This window comes from Carlito syrichta, unplaced genomic scaffold (genome assembly GCF_000164805.1).
Source record: "Carlito syrichta isolate Samal-C Ts95f unplaced genomic scaffold, Tarsius_syrichta-2.0.1 Scaffold130611, whole genome shotgun sequence".
Classification (NCBI taxonomy): Eukaryota; Metazoa; Chordata; class Mammalia; order Primates; family Tarsiidae; genus Carlito; species Carlito syrichta.
The window spans coordinates 18,758-21,457 of NW_007074707.1; the positions used below are offsets into that span (position 1 = coordinate 18,758).

At 67.3% G+C, this 2,700-nt stretch overlaps 1 protein-coding gene across 3 annotated transcripts in view; it reads right to left on the reverse strand.

Moving 5' to 3' along the window:
- Positions 1–200, reverse strand: part of F10 (coagulation factor X) — a 15,055-nt gene extending 14,855 nt beyond the window's left edge. For all 3 annotated transcript variants that reach the window (XM_021708091.1, XM_021708090.1, XM_021708092.1), the window contains exon 1: positions 113–200. In XM_021708091.1, coding sequence (XP_021563766.1) covers positions 113–182 — 70 coding nt within the window. In that variant the 5' untranslated portion in view covers positions 183–200. The remainder of the gene's footprint in view (positions 1–112) is intronic.
- Positions 201–2,700: the final 2,500 nt, after the last annotated feature.

Genomic DNA, 2,700 nt, shown 5'->3' on the forward strand with positions numbered 1-2,700 from the left:
CTGGACGGGGGCCGGGCACCCCCTTGCCCCGCTCCGGAGCCCCGAGGCGCCGGCCACCCACCCTCCCTGCTCCCCGGGCCTCCTCCGTGGCCCGAAGGGGGGGGTCACTCACGGCTTCCCCCGGGCAGCAGGAGGCCGGCCAGGGAGGCGCTGAGCAGGGCCAGGTGCAGTGGGCTCCCCATGGTGTGGCCGAGCGCACGTCCCTGGCGGCTGGGGCAGAGTCCACCCCCGGGCTCCCAGGACGGCTCTGGTCCTGCGCTTGTCACGGCCTCCTGATTGGAGCTCAGCCCGCTGGACAGCAAGCGGCCAGTCCCCGGCCCCACCCTCCCCGGGCAGCGTGGATGCCGGCTTGGCCTGGCCTGGGCAGGAAGCACATCTGGCGGGGCCTGCTGCACGCGGGGGGGCTTTCTGTTCCCAGAGAACAAAAACATCATGTGGTGCCTGTTTTGTGTTTCGGATGTTTGTGTCCTCACCGTCCTCATAAGCACAGTAAGAGCGTCATTTTTCCAGAACTGAGAACTGGGTGTAGGTCGAGCATGGTGACTCACGCCTGTCCTCAGCACTTCGGGAGGCTGAGGCAGGAGGATCGCTGGAGCCCAGGAGTTCCAGACCAGCCTGGGCAACGTAGTGCGACCTCGCCTCGTCGAGTCATGCAAAATTAGCTGGGTGTGGGGACGACTGTAGCCCCAGCCCCTCGGGAGGCTGAGGCTGGAGGATGGCCTGAGCCCAGGAGTTTGAGGCTGCGGTCAGCTGCGATGGCACGACGGCACTGCAGCCCGGGCGACAGAGTGAGACCCCAACTCAAAAATAAAAAGGAAGCTGAGGTTGGAGGGAGGTGAGCCTGAGCATCCTCCCCTGCCTGGGCCCCAACTTGCCCTGTGCTCGTGGCGCTCTGGGTGCCTGGCGCAGGGGCTCTCAGGCACTGGGGGTCTTGAGCCACGTCCCACCTATCGGGCAGCGTCTGCCCCACCCTCCCAGGCCCTGGAGATCTCGGGAGCCTGTGCCCACATGCCCGACGCGTGCCTCAGGGGAAGGAGCTCCCCTGCCGCCTGGAGGCCCCACTCTGCCAGGGACCCTCCTGTCCTGCTGGCCACGGCACAGTTGTTCCCAGGCCCCAAGGCCTCTGCCACGCAGAGCGGCGGCCATGCCTCTCAGCCCCAGTGGCCACACACGGTGCAGGATGGGGCCCCTGATGCCACAGTCAGGCTGGGTTGGTGGGGCAGGTGCACCCGTCAGTGCCTCTTATGGCGACAGCCGCTTCTCACTGGCCTGAAGCCCAGGACCGCAGGGCGGGGTAGGAGGAAGGGCAGGGGACACTGAGGACCAGATCAGATGCTCCGCCAGCCTGACCTTGTGGCGGGGGCGAGGCAGGGACATCAGGGAGCCCAGGGCTTTTGCCTAGAACCCCCCGCCTCTGCAGAGTGTGAGATGCCTGCCCACAAGCTCCTGCTCTCATCCATGAGGTCTGGAGCCACATTCTGGAACACGGGGACCTGGGAGTCGGGCTGGGCCTGGGTGCGGCCGTCCAGCGCGTGGGGTGGGCGGAAGCCCTTCGAGTCCAGGGTGTGTGCCCGGGGCCCTCGGTGCTGCTTAGGGGAGGGGTGCAGAGCGGGCTCCACAGGGTCGATCTCTGGACGAGCCGCCCGTCACCGGGTGTCTGGCTTTTGAGGGGGCGTGGCCAGGGTCTCTGGAAGAGAAGGCCCAGATGCCGGCTAGAGTGCTCAGCACCCTGCCAGCTGTGGGGTGGGGAGGGGAGGGGGACCTGACACCCGCCACGGCGACTGTCCCACGTGAGACCATCTATCCCCCCACCGTGTCCACTGCGTGCAAGACCAGAGCGCGGGGCCTGTACCTGGCTTGTCGCACTGTCCCCGGTGCCTGGAGGGGTGTCTGGCACACAACGGGTGCTCAATAAATGCCACAAACTGAATGTATGGACGATGCCAGATGCCGAGGCACAGCTGGGCCCTCGAGAGCGCCCTCCCTGGGGGCGCCAGGGCCGGCCTTCTGCCTCAAGGATCTCCGTGCCCAGTGGGGCCTGGGCACGTATGTATGTGGAGAGCCCCGGTGCAGTGTTCTGGCAGCAGACCGTGTGGGGCAGCATGGTTGGAATCAGCCGAGGGGTCAGCACTGGCTTCGGGGTTTCTGCCTTCCCTTCCATCCCTATGCTGGCCCCAGGCCGGTGCCCGGTTGTTCACTGCAGGTGGGGCTGAGCCCTACGTCAAGCGTGTGGCCCTTGGGCGCGTCCAGACCCTGCAGCCAGCAGACCTGGGAACCTCCATTTAGTGATGTGCAGCCGGGGCCTCTGAGAACTCCCACTGGCGAGGCCCCGGCAGGAGGAGCATGGGCCCCGTGCCTGGTCACGTTGGGAGGTGGGGAAACAGGGCAGGTGGCCTCCCCCAGAGCCCAGGCAGCAGCCCATCTCGTCCTGCGCTGGTCTGGGGGGCCCTGGCCTGTCCCCTCGGCTCCCGTTCCTTCTAGAAGGCGAGGCCTGCCGGCGTCTGTCCCCAGAAGACCCCGGCTGGGCTGAGGACCCGGGAGACCGTGTGCATTTGGGCTGCAGCATCTCCCCCGAGTCCCCAGAGCAGCCCGGCTTCAGGGCCTTGTCGCCCTGTCTGGACGCGTCCTCACCCCCGGCGCGGCAGCAGGCTCCCGCGTCACAGCTGAGAAAACCGAGGCGCGAGTCTCCGCGAAGAGAAG